At 28.9% G+C, this 18,147-nt stretch overlaps 1 protein-coding gene across 1 annotated transcript in view; it reads right to left on the minus strand.

Moving 5' to 3' along the window:
- Nucleotides 1-312: 312 nt before the first annotated feature.
- LOC140674384 (junctional adhesion molecule-like) overlaps nucleotides 313-18,147 on the minus strand; it is a 131,916-nt gene continuing 114,081 nt past the window's right edge. The window contains exons 4-6 of the mRNA XM_072907875.1: nucleotides 5,028-5,180; nucleotides 2,982-3,315; nucleotides 313-1,891 (exon numbers count right to left, since the gene is read on the minus strand). Of these exons, the coding sequence (XP_072763976.1) occupies nucleotides 1,743-1,891; nucleotides 2,982-3,315; nucleotides 5,028-5,180 (636 nt within the window). The 3' untranslated portion in view covers nucleotides 313-1,742. The remainder of the gene's footprint in view (nucleotides 1,892-2,981; nucleotides 3,316-5,027; nucleotides 5,181-18,147) is intronic.

Below are 18,147 nucleotides of genomic sequence, written 5' to 3' on the forward strand. Positions count from 1 at the left end.
ACGTATGTATATTATTTTATAACTATTCACATATTTTAACATTATCTATTTTTGTTCAAACACACAATATTATTTTAACTTTTACACGCTCACAATTTTATTATTAGACTAGTTCTTTTTATATTAATAAAATAATAATAATTATTTAATTTTTTTAAATTTTTATCATAAATATTTTACGGCAGTTAAATTGTTATTATAAACTCGAATTATTGCATTTTATCGTTTAGAATGTTATTTATGTTGCCAAAAAATAATTATAAAATTTTGTATAATTATAATACTTCACAATTTCATATTGCTATTCTATAATTTATTACGCGGATATAAGAAATAAAATAACTTAAGTTGATAATATACAATATAATATATATATTATAAGTGTAATTAATAAATATTGTAATAAAAAATTTTGGCAGTAGTATAAATTGTGCTGATAAAAGCTTTTTTTCTATCGGTGATTTTATGGACGCAATTTTATTGTAACGTTTAAATATAACTGTATACTTTTTAATACTTTTTAAATACATTTTTTAACAATTTTATTGTTTTAAAAACATTTAAAATATGAAATTAAGCAATTTTTATTATTTTATTATTACGTAAAATAAGAATAGGACAATTTTAAATTGTAAATTAATTATATCGGTAATATTAGTAACAGCCATGTAGAATCAACGGAACCAAGCACAACTTTTGTTTATAGAACTCAATGTCCTATTTGCATCAAACTACTTGTTAGAAACTTGGAAAGTTATAAGGAGTAAATAATATCTGATTGTAATAATGAAGCGTTGCCTGCCTCGCGACAAGATTTCAGCGCTAAATTCATTCAGGAAGATATAATACATTTCGCGAATGTAATACTCTACAAAGCATGAAGCTCTCTGAGAAGATTTTAAATTTTATATTTAAATTTAAGAATTCTTCTCTCTCTCTCTCTCTCTCTCTCTCTCTATAAAAGAGAATATATCTTGACATTAGGTTAAGTTATTTCATTATTACTATATTCATAAAAATATGAATTGCTTATATTGCATTGTCTCTCTCTATAATATCAAACATATTTTCCATTTAAGAAAAGATTGATAATTTTTCATTTTTAAAGAAATAGGATTTGCGCATGTGTACTTTACGAATGAAGTCTGAAGTTTCTGAAGATACTTTGATATGAATAGAACCGACAAGTTTCCATGAAAAAAAATCATTTGCTTCAATGTACAAGAATTTATGATGTCCAACGACACAAGACTGCAACTTGATTCTTGAAGTTTGCGAGTAAATTCGTCCACGTCGAAAGACGACCAAATCTCATTCCGTGGATATTATTCACTCGTTACGAGTTCAAGCAGAGTTTCTATCAAGTAGTGTCACTTAGATAAGACGTTTCTTTAAACGAAAGTTACATGGTTACGTGAAACTTTGCAGTCCTCCTTAGATTTCACCCACCGGGGATATGGAGACTCTCGGAAAACCGTCTGCAGTTGAATCTCTCTTTAAGTTTATTTGCAAATAGATTTTTCTTTGATCCCGAGCGAAACTTGTCACATTTTCTTTCGCGACGTTTGGATTTCATCGTCGGAATCAAATAACTTCAGCGCGAGAAGCAAGATATGCACGTCAGGTTAAGAATAATTTTCAATACGCAAATGTAATATTTAGAGGTGTTCAAGCTTGTTTCACGCGAATTTATTTGTATTTGGTAGCGACTTCGGTTTCGCGAAAATAGCAATTTATGCTAATCACGTGGCATGACAGATGAACGTCTGAAAGCACTGTCTTACATCCGGAATAATTAGGAGAGCCGTAAGAATTAAAATGGTGTTGCTCCACGTAGTTGCTGTGAAATTTCGTTGGTCATCTCCGTGCATGGCCGCTGGTTTTTCTTCCTCTGTAAAAATAGATAAGATTACTTGATGAAATAAAACTTGAATTGGAGAGAAAAGCATTTTGATAGGTTTTAGATATATTTAACTAAATTTTGACAGCGTATTTTACTAATTTTATTGATAAAGGAACATCATATAAACATTGATCGGTAAAGATTTTTGAAAACATATTAAGAGTAAAAAGTTAACAATTGCGAAATGTTTATATAATTGCAGATAATATAAAATTAAAATTACTTGGGACATATATTTAATTTGCAAATAAATGCTAAGAATTTAAGGCACAATTCTTTATTTGCCAATTACGTAACTGTACATATTTCTCTTTCAATACATGAAAAACTTTGAATGGTCGCCCGTTGATCTCGACTGGGATTGAATAGTCGAAGTAGGTTAACTCTCCCTGTTGGCTAAAAAAATGGGCGACCGGCCTTATATACAGCTATCCTTCGAGATTGAGGACGGTTTGCGAATTTTACGGCCCATAAAACTTGCCCTATACTCCGACACAATGTCTGTTTTTACCCGAATCCAGATTTCGCGCATATACGTGAAGCATAAATAAACGTCTCCTTAATGGTTCGAGGAGAGAAAGGGAGCTAGTGCTTGGCAATCTCGATGATCAACGAGAAAGGTTTTTTGAAAGGTTGGATTGATGGGAAGAGGATGCAATGAAATCGGTGGGGCGTAAAGAGAGATGACAGAGCATCGTTGATATGTATTACATTGAATCATACAAACATAAATTAAATGTGCACACATCTTTACATACATTAAATTTTGGTTAAAATATATATTAGATTATGTGTGTTGTGTGTGTGCTGATGTAACTGTCTAAAAATTAAAAAAAATAAATGTTCATATTCTTTTTATATGTTCCATTGTTAATAATGTTAAACTGATATAATCAAGTAATAATATAAGATATATGTGTGTTTATGTGTAAGTATAGCATTGAATGTATTGCACATCATTATTGTCGTACGTGCCGAATAGTCCAATTGATCCGAACCAACTGATCGGACGAAATTGTTTGAATATCCGGAATGAGAGAATTGATTTGATGCTGTGTCCAGCTCAATAAATACTTACCCTCAATGACGTGTATCATGATGTGAGCTGGTCTGGCATTATTCGGTGAGCATGTGTAATTAGCGCCGTGTGAAAGCTTCACCTTCTCCACGATGAGTACCGAACCATTTCTCCTCATCTCGAATCTAACGCCAGGTTCGTTATCATAGTTTATCATACGTGTTTCGCGATACCAGAATACGTAGTTGGGCGATTCCACGGCTGCCATCAGCTGACATTCCAAACGCAGGCTGGAACCCTGTTTCACATGGAGATCCGGACCACCTGGTATCACAGAATACGCCTCTGTGATGTTTAGCCGTACGAATCGTTGCTGCATTGGTACCGTTTGTATCTATTTTATTTAGAACATCACAAAATATATAAAATAATCATTTATAAAATATATCGCCTTTTAAAAACAATTAAATATTTAAATTAATTTGATAATTAAGATTAAGAAACCTAATAGTCAATTTCAAGTTTTATTCTCTCATTTTATCATAACTTTGCATACAATCTTGACAATTCTTACATGTATATGTATAATTTATCGTTTACTATAATTGATTCTTTTCTATAATTTGTTAAATATTATTATTATCTTTATATTATATTTATTTAAGATTTCAAATTTATTTATGTATTTATAATCACACACATAATTTTCATGGTTTGCTATGTGTTTTATTTCTTTGCATATGTTATACGTCGTATGTTAGATATCATTGACACATAGTGGTAAGCATAGCAATATTACATATTTAAAATTGTATTATATTACAGTCATAAGTTATATTTTCGAGAGAGATGTTAACAAGTATTATAGAATGCTGGTATTAGTCGTATATATGGGTTATGTTACTACTGTCTGACCGCGATTAAATGTCACTACTAGTTGGGTCGAACAAATATAAGCTATTTGATGCACGTCAGTAAAAAAGTTAAAAAAAAGTACTATAAACTAGGTCGATTTGTCTTGTTAGCTTGTTATTTTTTTAGGATAAAAAAATTTCTTTTTTAATGAAATATTTCTCTAAAAGTCATAAACAAAAAAAAGCAAATAGTATAAATTATATATTAAAAAAAAAAAGTCAACAACATAATAGTCGAAATAATTCTCATGCTGATATTTAAAATTATATCTATAAATATATATTATATATACAAAACATTTCACAGCTAAACTTTGTAATCTGATAGGAAATTTTTTGTTCAGAATTAAATTTGTATATACCTACTTTTTCCTAGCTATATTTAAACCGTTTAATTATAATTAGATTTAATTATCAACGTGAAAAATTTTATTTTATTTTAATTTTTTTTTCAAAAAATTGTTAATTTAAATGTTTTTTTATTTAGTTACAATTAGTTTAATTATCAACATAATTAAATTTTATTTTTTATGTTAAAAATTAAATCTAATTGTAACTAAATAAAATCTAATTGTAACTAAATAAAATAAAATTTTTCATGTGATAATTAAATTTAATTGCAACTAATTTTATTGTAAAAATATACTATTGCAATAATTACGCTTAATATAATTTGAAATACATTTCGCGAAACTTTTAAAGTTTCTAAATTTAGAGCTCTCAAATTGAAGATAATTGCTAAGTTTAAATTAATCTTTAATGTCCATACGCTACAAGTTTTGAAGAGAAATTTTACAAAATAAATTTATTTAAGGAATATTATGAAATAAAAATCAATAAAAATATTAAATAATATTTGTTAAATTAAATAATCGTTTATAATTTTTGAATAAAATTTGTTTCTCAATTATTCTTAAAATTAGAATACTAAAATTTTACTGCATTTATAATTTAAAGTTTAAGTTTATGTTAAATTTATAATTAATTTTAGAGAAATATAATCATATATAATTAATTTAGAAAGAAATATGATTGTGTATCAAACACACGTGTTTGATCTCTTTAAAAGAATGTTCGACGTAGAAACACATATGTATATTATAGCGCAACACTGTAACTCTTTTCATTAGTACAATAGCGTTGCACAAAAATGATATAATTTATTGTAAACAATAAATGTAATGAGCATTACCTGACACTCATAAAGGCCTGCATCTTCCTGTTTGATGTTCTTGATTAAAAGACTCCAATCAGGACTGTTTAAGACAACGAAACGCGTGTCTGTAGAATGAATGACTCGACCCACTGTAAGTAATAGTCTGTCTTTCCGCCTGATCCAAGTCACCTGAAACATGAATTTTATTTCATAACTCGTTATTATAAGCAGTATTAGTTACGAATTATAAATATGGATATATAAGCAAGTTATTTATCATTTGTGGTCTGTAATAAGTTTGCTCAAGTGTATGAAAAAATATTATAAAAAATAAAATTAAAGACGAATGTAAATTGTAGATCTGTCACAGTATCACCATCATTTTTACATATATGCTACGTGTTATATTCTCTGATATATGTTTTTTTCTACATTCGTATTTTCTCTGTTATTTATTCTAATAATATATTATGCACACTTGCAGTGTATATACAAAGTGCCCTAGATTTTATTAAATCAGTCGGTTATCATATTTTTACAACACAGTACTTCTCATTCTCAGTGAATGTCTGTTATATAATTCTGTTTTACAGTTACTGTAAGCTGTAAATTACATTCAAAATAAAATTCTAGAACTATCCTAGAAATTATTTTGCATTATTTATCCGTATCCCGGCAAAGTAACCGCCTTTAGTAAAGGGAAACGACCCAAATCCGTATGTATTACTTTGGCATTCGATTAAATCTTCATCCTTACAAGCAATGGGAACAGAAGATCTGCTTGACAGATCTTCTAAAATATCCGGCGCGATATTTTGCTAGAAATATACATTGCGTAGGTTTCGCTCGGTTGACTTCAAAGATAGACATCGGCGGTTATTTATGGAAAATGTCACCAAGATAGAAATAGATCTTCTGCACGGAATCTCAAGATATTCTCAATCGCCCGTCAATCGAGCGAAAAGTTTCTCTTCTTCGAATATATATTTACTATAGATATTTCATTCAATGCCTGAATCGTTAGATACTTTCTTACAGTATAACAGGAAGAGGTATTATATATAGTTTATATAAGAGAATACTCTTTTGTATGTGAAACTATGATACCTTTACATTATGGTCTTCTTATATTTATTGTCACTGAAAAGAAGTCAGCTGTAAATTTCAAAAATTAAATGTTATTTTATGTTGTCTGTGAAAAGAAAATAATGAAAAGAAAATCTTTATAAATATGAATTCAGCTTCTCTTCCCTTTTTACATAATATTTTTCTATTTAATTGCAGCATAAGATATTTGATCTAAATAAAGTAATTAATAAATAATTAAGTGCAAAATATTGAATGATTAATAAATAATTAAGTGCAAAACATATCTTTTAAATATTACAATAAACTAATATGTCATTTGCTTGAATACGAGTCAAAATAAACTACAAGTACAAAATAAAATCTTTGGTTTAATTTGGCAAAAGGTGAAAATGTGTCTAAATATCGACGCTTATCTTGCTTCTTGCAATCGCCTACTTTTTTTTACATCTTACATCAACGCAGAAAATGCACACTTATTATTATACAAACGACTTTGCATAATGATTTTTTGTTAGAAACTTTAGGTTTAATATTTGTACTTCATGATTTAAAACTCTAAGAAATAATGAGCAAAACACTAATATTGAGGAATTGGTCAAACAAAATTTCAAAGATATATATTAGAATGTTATATGCTTGTTTGTTATGTCTGAATTTGAGAATAATTATTGACGCTAATTGATGCTGCAATTGTTATAGTAGTGAAAATGATTTTGTTTTTAAAATTATTATGAAAATATGATAAATAAGAAGAGAGCAAATATTTTTAAACATTTTTATAATTTTAAAAGAAGAATGATTTTGTATATAAGAGAGTACTTATAATATAGTAAAAAATAATTTGTTTATTTGTTAACGTAAAGAAATAAATACTTTTTTAATAAAATATTTATTTGATATATTCGTTTAAGAATTTCTTTTGTTTTCAAACATCTGTAGAATGATTTTTTTGTTTTATTATATTATTTTTTAAATTATTTGAAAATTTCCGAGTTCCTTATATTATTACAATATATTCCATTCTGCAAAAATGACACTGTAATCTTGAATAATTTTTAGATCCCAGATACTATATAAAACGTGAGAAATTAGAGTGACGCCGCTTTTGGGAGATGTACGATTTCCGGTTCAATTTACTAATTTTGATGAAATTAGTGACGATTATAAGCAGCGTGCACGTTGCAATTACTATCAGGCTATTTCAATTACAGAAGTAGATTCAATATTGACGAACATAGAATAAATAATTCGTGGATAACGAGTAGCGACGATGCATCTATTGTCGTCGATGTATAAAAAGCCATGTCGCGTAGAAAGAAAATTATAAAGTTTCGAGAATCTTAACTTTTGGCCATTCTTTTACTATTCATTACAAAGTCTTTCATCAAAAATTGTACATATGTGCGATGCTTTAAATGTTATTGCAATTTATCGTCTTAATCTACCATTCTATTTCGTATATCCTTTTTCTTTCCTGTTTCCTCTATCGCTAATTTTAATAGCTTTTGATATTCAAATTTAGTGAAACGTTTCCTATTGCGTTATTGATTTCTTGTGTTTTAAATGAAACTCGCTAAAAATTTGATTGAATATTTATAAGACCGAGTTGGAATACAAGGTTACTAACAAAAGTATAACTATGATTGATACGAATGTGAAGTATTTGTAAATTTTTTATCTAAAAAATATCAAAGGCGTTTTTGGTAAAGATTTGTTCAAAATTAAATGAATATGGAGTATTTGTAAATCTTTTATCTAAAAAAATATCAAAGGCGTTTATGGTTATGGTAAAGATTTGTTTAAAATTGAAGCAAAATATATATCTAAAAATATTCAAGTATTAATATAATAAAATTTATCTTATATATTAAAATAAAATTTGTTACAACATGTTATCATTATATATCTAAATTAAGAGAAATTGTTATGTTGATATCCGAATATAAAATTCGTTTTATGTAGGTATATTTCATGTTGTTCACATGTGTACATGTATGTACGTAATTAAAAAACTTGCTTTTAATTTAATTGTAACTCAAATCAGCAATGTGCTGAAAATACTTTGTAAATAAATATGCGTTACACGTGTCGACAGAAAAAAACAATAAATGCGTGGTCCAAACACGTACAAAAACAAACGTACAGGCTGTAAAATTAATTTTATTTCGAATCCGAATACGAACGCAATGGCCGACGAATAGCTCGTTATCTTCTCTTCTTTCGTCCATATTGTTTATCGGCTTCACATTCTCACTGTTTCTAGTTTCGACGCTTTATATTAGTAATTTTATTTAAAAATATATTGTTGTCGATATATGTTATAAATTATATATTCGAAACATATCAGTCAGAAATAGGGCTGGAAAGTAATTCGTCGTTTTTTGTAAAGACGTTAATCGTAGCAGTTATTTTTTTCCGATAACTACAATGGTAACAGCATTATAAAATTTATTTTTAACATTCGCTTTGAAATTTGTTTTAAATTTGTTTAAATTTTAAGAAGAAATATTTCAATATATTTTTTTTAATAACGAACAATAAGTAATAAATAGTTACTTTTATCATTATTTTTTGAAATTTTCTTATTTTTCTGATTTCTTATCAAATCTTTGATATGTCGTCCTTTGCGATACGCGGATTTACGAACAACTTTGATATAAATAAGGATCGAGTGTATCCTACGATGCGCATTCTCGTCGCATACGTGACGAAGTATCATGAATGGCTTCGACCGTCCGCATGTCACGCGTGTCGTAACACGCACGCGTTATCGCGAAAATGACACATTCGTCGCGGACGCGTTACATCCGGATGCCAGTTCGGACGCGCAGGAAGACAGAAAGAGTCGCCCGACGTTCCAGTCGACGCGACATGAATAAAAGATCGACCGCACTACTTTCTCGGGTTATTTTCCTAGCGTGCCAATATCGACCGATCACTTTTCGATATCGTCCGACGAAAGCTGTAATTAATCCTTTGAGAGCTCTTTCGATTGTTTTTACATCTTTGTGTTCGAAGATGGCACGCTCGGAATATACAGACTGTGAAATATTTGCGGGTTCTTCTATCTGATCGATTGTTTTATTAAAAAACTGATTTTTTTGGTAAAGAAAAATCTAGGATGTCATACATATTATATTTGCAAGTTCTAATTTTTAACATTACAATTTTTTCTTGTGATTCAAATTCTATTGGAAAAAACTTTATTTAACTGTTGATAAAAATAAATATTAATGGTTGGTTGTTTTGTCGCATCCATGAAATTTGATTTTCTAAAGCTTATCATTTTTCTAAATTATAATTGAATTATTGTTAAAAAAAATATATATACATATATAATTTCATTTAAATATTTCTATTTAAACTTTTTATTTCTTATATCATAATCATTTGTGTAATTTATATATATATATATATATATATATATGTGTGTGTGTGTGTGTGTGTGTGTGTGTGTGTGTGTGTGTGTGTGTGTGTGTGTGTGTGTGTGTGTGTAATCAGTGATATATATACATATATATAATAATATGAGCGTAGTCATTGTGTGGTGTAATTACTGATCAAGTTACGTATTCTCGCTTAATGACACCTGCTGCCCAACGTGCTCAAGTCCGTTTGTCAGCTGGTATTCGTGTGCTGGTATGAACTACTTCATCGCATTACATTAAGCGGCAAGGGTTAATGATGTCAGTAATAAACAATATGGTCCGTAACACTACGTTCTCGTGTGAAGGGTCGCGTTAAGAGAGATGCCACGTAATTAACCCTTCTATTCATATGTTCTATAGACGTGTGAAATTGTTGAAATTTTCATCAGGAAAAACAGTACTATCTCTTCCTTTCTTTATTGATACCTTCCTAGTAGTTTAATACTTTACATAATGTAATTAATTTTCTTATTTTTTCTGTTTCTTTACGACATACTTTACAAAGAAAATATAGAATATTCGATAATAAGCGATTTAGCTATATTTCTTATTCAATATCACAACAAAGATAGACATTATTTAGTAATTGCATTGAGGTAAATGATTTTTATTTTATAAACAAAAAAGAAAGAAAGAGTTTCTTGAATTAAAGAATAGATAAGTAAGTAACAAAATATTATTTTTCAACTAATTTCATATAGACAAGCTTCATTTTAATAGTATTCTGATTTATATGTATTTATAAAGTTATTTAACGTACTTTAAATATTGTAAAAAATATAGCATATACATAAATTTAATAAAATAAAAATTAGATTATCTCCTCTCACGTGTGTACTTAATTCAATTGCCTAAACAAATTATGTAACACTTTATTAACATTTGAATTTTAATTTTACTATTGTGTTAATAATCTTTTGATTAATAATTTTATTAATAATTTATTTAATTTTAATTATGTGCTTACTTATTAATTTTATTTATCTTTTTTCTTAAGATTTATCTTACATAATACCAACATGTACAAATACAAAAATATCTGTATAAATTTAAACTATTTTTAAGAGTTATATATATATATATATTAAGCTGGCTGCAAATTGACCATTAACGTATTCCATTTTAAATGTAAAATAATTTGAATGACAACATAATCACGTAAGTCGGTGATTTTGCAAATGAACGAGAGCTTTATACATATGATTGTATAACTCCATAATGCGTTACGAGAGGCCACATGAATGCCGCTCGTTTAATTAAAGGGACTCGCGGTATAACGAAAAGCATTTGTTAGCAGTGAGGCGATTTAGTGGCTATAAATTTCCAGCGTAGTTATATAATCGGGCAAAACGTATGTCGTAACAAGAACTGGATGTTTTAATGTATTCGACCAGGAAGAGTGCGATTATAAAGTTCCATTCATGTTATTTTCATGTTGACCGTTCGTTAAAAGGACAGTAAAAATTATTTTACTTTTTTAATATAATGTACCATTTTTTATATTTGTCATATTATTTAAAATTTTAATGCGTTTATCAAGAAGCGAATATTAAATTCACATGCATTACGTTTCGCAATAAAGTAATTATAAAGTGATGATAGTAAATTTTAAAAATTAATATGTGTATTAATGGAGAAAAATCTAAACTGTAATATATTTTCGAGATCGACCTTTCTTTCTGCTATTGAGTTTCTGAAGATTTAATATTAATGAGATGGCAACGAGTAAAAGCAGTAACGTTATTACGCAACATTCCACACGATTAATCGCAAACATGGACCAAATAGGACCGTGTTAATAGGAGGTATAAATTTCCTATGATTTATTCATGTAACCCGTTTGAACGCAGTCACGCTATTAATTTTCCAAATCGTGGACGTTAAGTTGCTCCTCTCTGAATGCTACTTAAAAAATCTCACATTCTGAAATTATTTAAATTTAAATATTTTGTATTTAATCTGTGTTGTAGATATTTTATTATGTGTGTTATTATTTTTCATTCTTTATTATTATGTAAATATACACCTATATATGTAAATAAGTAGAAAACTATTAGGATGACCTAAATGCTATTTTTTAAATTTATATTTTTGTATTTTTTAATTTCATTTTCGACATGAAGGATTTTCTTAATTTTTTATTATTAGATGTCACAAAATCATTAAAGTTTATTGGTCAAAATGTATTTGAGAAAAATCATTTTAGATACCTAGGTTACGTTCCAAAATGTTCTCTTCGAAGAAAATTTTACTCAATATAATATAGTATACGTTACGTGTACTATATATTTTTATGAAAATTTCCTTGAAGAAGATGTTTTGGAACCTAACTTTAGTAGATATTTGTACACGCGCGCACTCACACATTCACATATATGTACATACACATTTAAAGTAGCACTTTTTTCAGCAATTTTCTTTATTTTTAATTTTTTATAACTTAAAAAGTTTATAACTTAAAAAGTTTATAACTTATCCTTAATCTTTTCGTGGAAGAAGCATCAACTCCAAACAAAGAGTTCATAAAAAGTGATTTGATAGACGACACATCGTAGATACAATACACATGTAATATAAAGAAACAAACTTATTAACAATTTTTTTATCCATATTAAATAAATATTTTTTTTAAATATGTTCTGGTTATTGTTACTATTATATTTTTGTTCAAAAACTTCTTGCTCTACTTTTGGTTTTTCAGACCAAGAAAGAAATCTCAGTAACTATTGCAACTCAAGAAACAGTAGAAAGAAGTGACGCCTATTCACAAAATCTTTTGCAGTGCAGTGTCGGGCTAGAAAGAAAATAATCCTTCTTTCACACGAGCGTGATCCATTAATCATGGCTTTTCTTCGCACGTGTGAACGCGCCGCGCTGCGATAACATCGGCGCGCCATTTAATTAATGTCCCCTCGAAAGAACGGTTTCCAATCGCAAGAAATTTATTGGCCCTCGACCGTCGCCTGGTCCAGCTCCGGATCCCGAAGCCACTTTTCTTCCCATTTTATTTATTCCGTTATCTTACGAGAGTGTTCTTCTAGACCGGATAAGCTTCGAAGATTTGGACGAGATGTGCGTTTTATGCTCTTTGACCATTTCTCCATTTTTAACTTTGTTTTTTAGAAGTTGTACAAAACAGAGACGAATTACTTTAGTCGAAAAATGGAACAAAATTATGATATTATAGCTTTTGTATATATAGCGCGTAAAATGTCATTTGCGAATATTCTATTTTTTCTTAAACAATCCGAAGAAAAACATTACATGTCTGTTCGAAAAATGTTAATGAAATTTCTATCTTACTAAAATGCTAGAATTGTATAATATATTTAAAATACTTCTATTTAACAAAAAAAAAAAAAAAAAAAAAAAATATATATATATATATATATATATTTATAAGTATCATAAAATTTGGCAAACTTAACTATTTTTAATTATACATTTTATTTATGTATACAAAATAGATATATATTCCTAACATTATCCTAAAATCCGTAATATTAAGTAGCAATTAAAATTATAACAATCCTCATTATTTACAGTTAAAGTAAAGTAAAATATTCTCTTTTCCTTTGTTCTGTCTCTGTGTCACGAATTTTTGCTCCAGATTATTGTAATCCCGAATACGCGATCTTTGCTGCGTCGCGTTTCTCTCTCGCTTTCTGCTAATTACAGGAACTTCGAAATTAAATCATTCAATCTCCTAAGAGTAGTATTTATCGGAAGATTCGCGCGAAACGTGACTCGATCGCTCCACCTAGCTTCTCGCATTCGAACGTCATTAACAGCGAATTAATAGGCAACGTGAACACCCCACGTCGTACATTATCGGCTCGTGGTGTCACGCTGCTGGTTTATGGCCGTTATTCCAGTGGTTTACATTCGAGTGTACTTCTCAAAGCTCTAGTCGAGCCACAGAGAATCATTTGGTCCAAGTGTGGAGTATCCTTGATGAAATCGACGTCAATCGAAATAATTGCATGACAGAGAAATTAATTTGTATTACCAGTAATATATATCGTCTGATAATAATAGGCAAGGATAAAAAATTGGAAGATAATTTGTATTTAATTCTAACGATATTTTCATCATCCCCTATTTGATTCCTATTTAACCTCTATTAAAAATATTTTAGTATTGTTAGAAGTTTCTATTTTTAGTTCTATATTATATCTCTTGTCTGTTTTGTCTTTTAATTAAATATGTTTATTTTTTATTAAAATTATTTTTGTAATATAATTGTTCGATTGTATGATATGTATTAACACAAGACTAAATGAGAGAATTTGTTTCAGTTTAAATTTAAATCCCTCAAATAATTGAGAATTATGTATCTTAACATTTTAATGAATTAATTTTCACTTTATAACTAACTTTTTCTTTATTTATTTGTATTGTATTTTGTGTGTATGTGCAAAAAGATGATTCAAAGAAAGAACCGAACATATAATAATTATGCGTTGATTTTTGTAATTACATTTAATTTATTTTAATGTATGCGCTTTAACTATTACGTTTGCCTTTTCTTTATATTAATTCTAAAAGAGCCTTTATATCATTTATTGATTAATGAATTCAATTTCGTTTTATATAATTTTAGAAAAATTAAACTGGCAAAAAAATATATCTCTAAAATTAAGCAATAATCCAGTTAGGAGAAGCCTTTTGTCGCATTTTAATTTATCAATGAACAGATTTGCGTTTGACCAATGCGACGTGATGGACACGTTTAATTTGTCTATTTAGAAGTAAATGACGCGTTACATGGGAAACTGAATCGCTTCATCTCGCAATCCGTCTGGATTGAGTTTCGGCAATAGGCATGGCTAGTCTGACATTCACTCGATGATCGGAACCACGCCGTGCACGCTCGTTTGTCTTGTTACCGCAGATTCAACGCGCACTTGATTCGCTGTCCCAAATTAGCTGATGTTTCGAATGGTGTCCGACACTGTTGTTTCGGTCTGTCTCATTATCTACTCTTTCAATTTGACAGATGAGGCGCCACCGCGAATATACGTTACGGTGTGTAAAGGATGGCGAATTTTCCAAGAGACAATTTTATTTGAAGAGATACACACATATTTTGTCAAAAATAAAATAAAAAGAAAAAGAGAATAGTGAGAAAAATGTTGTAAGTCATATCACACAAGTCCATAGATTTATAATTTCATATTTTTAACAAATGTAAGATAAATAAAAATTATGTTTTTAATCAATAATGTGCACAGATTTATGAGAAAGATTCCATAATTCTTTCTTAAGTAAAAATGAATAAAAAGATGAAACAGGAAAATATAATATGGGTTGATGTTCTATTTTTCTACGATCGCATTTATTTCAAAATTGCAGCGATGCACCTGCTAAGTATAGTACATACAATATTTTTCTTTTAATAAAAAATCTTGACTTTTATATGTCTGATTTTTTTTTCACCAATTTTATACACAAAAAAACTTTATAAAAAATTTTACAAGGTATTTTTACAAGATATTTTATGTAAAATTTAAATACGTAATTTTCAAAATTTAATAATTTATTTGTAATAATATCAAGTAATAGTATAGTTTATCTTGATTTTTATTATATGTATTATCTCATCTATTCTATAAATAAGTTTTTTACTTCATCTATATGTTATCATAAGTTAATCACAATGACACAATATATCTGTAATATATAAACTTACTAAATTAGTTTTGTATTCTTTTTACTTTGAGAAACAAAAATAAAAATGTTCATAAAAAATTAAATATGAAGTTTACTTATTTTTCTTATTACGTTTGTTTGTCAATTTATTAATTTAAAGAGGGAAAGGGAGATTGAAACATATTTATATATATTTAAAAAAGTTTTTTTTTAATTTAAAAAGCATCTACAAAAGTATTTATACAGATCGCAATTAAAAAAGAAAAGAAAACCGAAATCAATAACCTAAAGAATGTTTCGTGAAAATCTTATTTACTTCATCTTATTACTAAAATCTTATTCTTACATAATTGAGCTCGTCATAAGCTCAGATCGAACATTTCTATCGCGCTTCTCTTTAGCCGCGCATGTATGCATATCCGGTCACGCGTGATCGTGCGCATTCTGATACGCGCGAGTGCATATCAGAAATTCATGGGATATTATATTCGGCCGATGTGTCGCGTATAAATTTCGCGGCAGTCGGTACCGATATATGAATATTTCGGAAATCGGCACACGCGCGCCCTAAAATCTGTGCGGAAATCCCAACGGAATGCGCGGAAACTTCTCCAATTTTCTGGCTGGCGTGGCAAATCTTCTCTGGAACGCAATACTAAGTTTGCTGTGGAATAGCGAACGCGACCTTCCGTGAGCCGTTTTTTTCGTCTGCTACGTGCTAATGGAAGATTCACGTAGTTTTCACAATTTGTACACTTGCGATGACACAAAAAGGGCTGTAGGTTCTATCGTTTTCCAAAAGAAAAATGTTTTTCCTTAAAAATCTGAGCCAATTGTCATTATAAAAAGGTGTATGTTATTTATTATTATATTATATGAGATGAGAGAAAAATATACAGATTATTTTTTCCTTTTTCAAATAAACTTTTCTCGAATAAACATTGATTGAGGAAGTAATTTTTTTTAAATTTACTAGTAATCTTTCCTATATTAAGCTTTCATTTATTGGATTATGTAAATTTATCATATTCAATATGAGTTTGTATATAATGTCACGATAACTGATACTATAATCTCATGATTCTAAAATACAGAATGTAAATTACGTCGACGCTGTGAAGCAAAAAAATTCATCCGCGATTGTCTGTTATACTCGCTTATTTCTCATGAGCTTGTTAAAATGTATGTTATTATGAATTCTGAAACGAAATTTCTGTAATTCCACAATATTGCTTATTTAAAGAGTTTTCGGTTAATACCACAAAATATAATTATCTTGTTTTATCTGCTCGCATTTTTCATGAAAATGCCGTTGTTTCGATGAAAAATGCATTTGTACATTGTATGCTAATAAATATTAAAGCTTAACAAAGCATCTCTAATTAGAGTGTCGGATTTTCAATAATACGCAGATGAATTTTGCAGAAAATATTCTGCGACAGTTTATTATTTCACGAAATCAAATAAGAGTTTTTAATATATTCATTTATGTAATATCTTTATAAGAGTTTGAAAACAGAATATGGAAAAAAATACATGCTGCGGTCAAGTTGCAAATATACTTGCATATATGGATGTTTCGTTTGCAACTATAAAAAAGTGTTTTGCATGAACATTCATCGATATTAGCTGACCTAAATTGTAATTACAAATTAATTACAATTCAATAACGTGAATCTGAGCGAGAAAATTAGGACATCCTATTTGACCAGAAGCAATTTTACCGTACACAATAAAGCGTGACTAAATAAAAATATAATTATTAATATAATTATTGCATTGCACATAATACGTTTATTATTGCACATATCGCACATGATTGTATGATATTTGTTCAACGATTTTAATGTTTTACGTTTTTATGATTTAAAATTTTTTTATTACACTTTATTTAACATACGTAAAAGTTTTTATTTATTTACTACATTAAATTGTAAATTATTTTTAGATTATTTAATCATAAAATAATAGGCTTAAATAAGGAATAGAATAAAATAACGTTATAGTATTTATAGTTCAAATTAAATCGCGACAAATAACCGAATCTGTGGTACTTAAAAATAAAAAAAAACCTACGTTGTTCGGTCGCGTTACTCCCGGGAGTTCCATAGTAGTTTAAGAGACTTTTACTATCTTGACATGGTAACGGCAATAAATGAAAACGTTTGCGTTTATTCGCTTGAAAAACAATGGAGATAAACCTAGCAGAGTAAGAGAACGTTGTACTCTACAGCGTCATGGAATAGGATGTATATGCATCTATGTGTGCGCGATACATATGTGCACGTAACGCATGTGCGTCACTCGTGTGTACGTGCCGATATCACACCGACACACGCGTCGCCAGCGGAAACATTGAAAAAGCCGTGTGGCAAATATTTTTGCCACAAAACGCGCGCCAGCAGCCCGCGACATTTTCCGGTACACGTTGCACGGTAAATTTCACCGGGAAATTTACCGGATGTGAGTAGCGTTTCGAGCGAGGTTTCATCTCGCGTGCAGCACCGTGAAGAAATATCAGCCGTTAATATTAGCCGATGTATTAGTGCTGGCAATATCGCGATAAGAAGTAAAAAGTATTATTTTTCGGATATCTAACTTACGATCGAGACATTTTGGTAATAACAGTTGCAATAAATGCGATATCAGAAGTTCTGTGCTAATACTACGCTAATCGTAATAACTCGCAAGAATTAAAAATAGAGTTTCGTGAAATCGCAAAGATTATTAAATTACTGATATAGTATTAATATACAAACAATTGCAATATTAATTTTTTTGTGCAAAATTTATATATTTTGTTATAACTTTGTTATTGCTATTTTAGGAGCTGATTTTTAATAACGCAATAAGTAGAATGAATATTAATAATTTAACATATACAATCGGACCTCTTATCCTACGATATTTTCGGTCCGGAATCTTCCCCTTAAACCTCTGATCCTACGACAAAAATTTGAGAGTGGGGGTATAATTCCCCTTTCGCG

This window comes from Anoplolepis gracilipes, chromosome 2, assembly GCF_047496725.1.
Source record: "Anoplolepis gracilipes chromosome 2, ASM4749672v1, whole genome shotgun sequence".
In the NCBI taxonomy this organism is placed as follows: Eukaryota; Metazoa; Arthropoda; class Insecta; order Hymenoptera; family Formicidae; genus Anoplolepis; species Anoplolepis gracilipes.